Here is a 681-nt window from a genome sequence, read left to right on the forward strand (position 1 = left end):
TCACTGAACGTCTTTGTGTCCGCAGACTCCTCCGGGGCTCTGCAGCAGGGAGAGGCTGCAAACCTCTCCAGACAGCAGGCTGGCATTCCCGGCTTCAACAAACCACCGCACCCCGCTTTCCGAGACAAGAGACGGATCTAGGGTGTGTGTGAAGAGGAGGAGTGCTGCTCAGACTTGGAGCAACAGAGAATAAAGGAGAAGAGGTGGAGTAAAGGGGCGTTTATTGTGGCGAGAAGAGAAAAGAAGTCTGGGTCTCCAGATGCATAATTGGCTCTGACAGTCGATCTGATCCGCCACAGATCCGGAGGAAATGGAGGCCAGTGAGGGTGAAGAGTCGGGGATACCCGCCAGGGATCTTCCTTCACACCTCGGCTCAGCAGCTCCAGACATGTCGCAACAGATCAGCGCAGAAAACTGCTACGAGGTTCTGACAAAAGCCAAGAGCGAGGGCGCGGAGGACGTGAAGGAGCGGGTCTACCGCTACATGAGTGACCACTACCTGCAGGTGTTGCGGACCCCCAGGATGTACGGCCGGCTGACCGCAGGGGAGAGGGAGCTCATCTTGGCCCGGAGGATGGAGGGGACGAAGGTGCTGGCGGTGGCCGAGAGCAGCGACGTGTACGACCGCGGGGGGAGCCAGGAGAACAGCCGGTCGCAGAGCCCGCTGCTGCCATCGGGGGC

General features: G+C 59.9%; 1 protein-coding gene across 1 annotated transcript in view; it reads left to right on the forward strand.

Annotated features, from left to right (window-relative positions):
- The window catches only part of LOC109974473 (kelch repeat and BTB domain-containing protein 11-like), a 2,166-nt gene continuing 1,485 nt past the window's right edge, over positions 1 to 681 (forward strand). Inside the window, exon 1 of the mRNA XM_020624676.1 lies at positions 1 to 679. Within this exon, the coding sequence (XP_020480332.1) occupies positions 311 to 679 (369 nt within the window). The 5' untranslated portion in view covers positions 1 to 310. The remainder of the gene's footprint in view (positions 680 to 681) is intronic.

Source organism: Monopterus albus, unplaced genomic scaffold (assembly GCF_001952655.1).
Source record: "Monopterus albus unplaced genomic scaffold, M_albus_1.0 scaffold334.1, whole genome shotgun sequence".
NCBI lineage: Eukaryota > Metazoa > Chordata > Actinopteri > Synbranchiformes > Synbranchidae > Monopterus > Monopterus albus.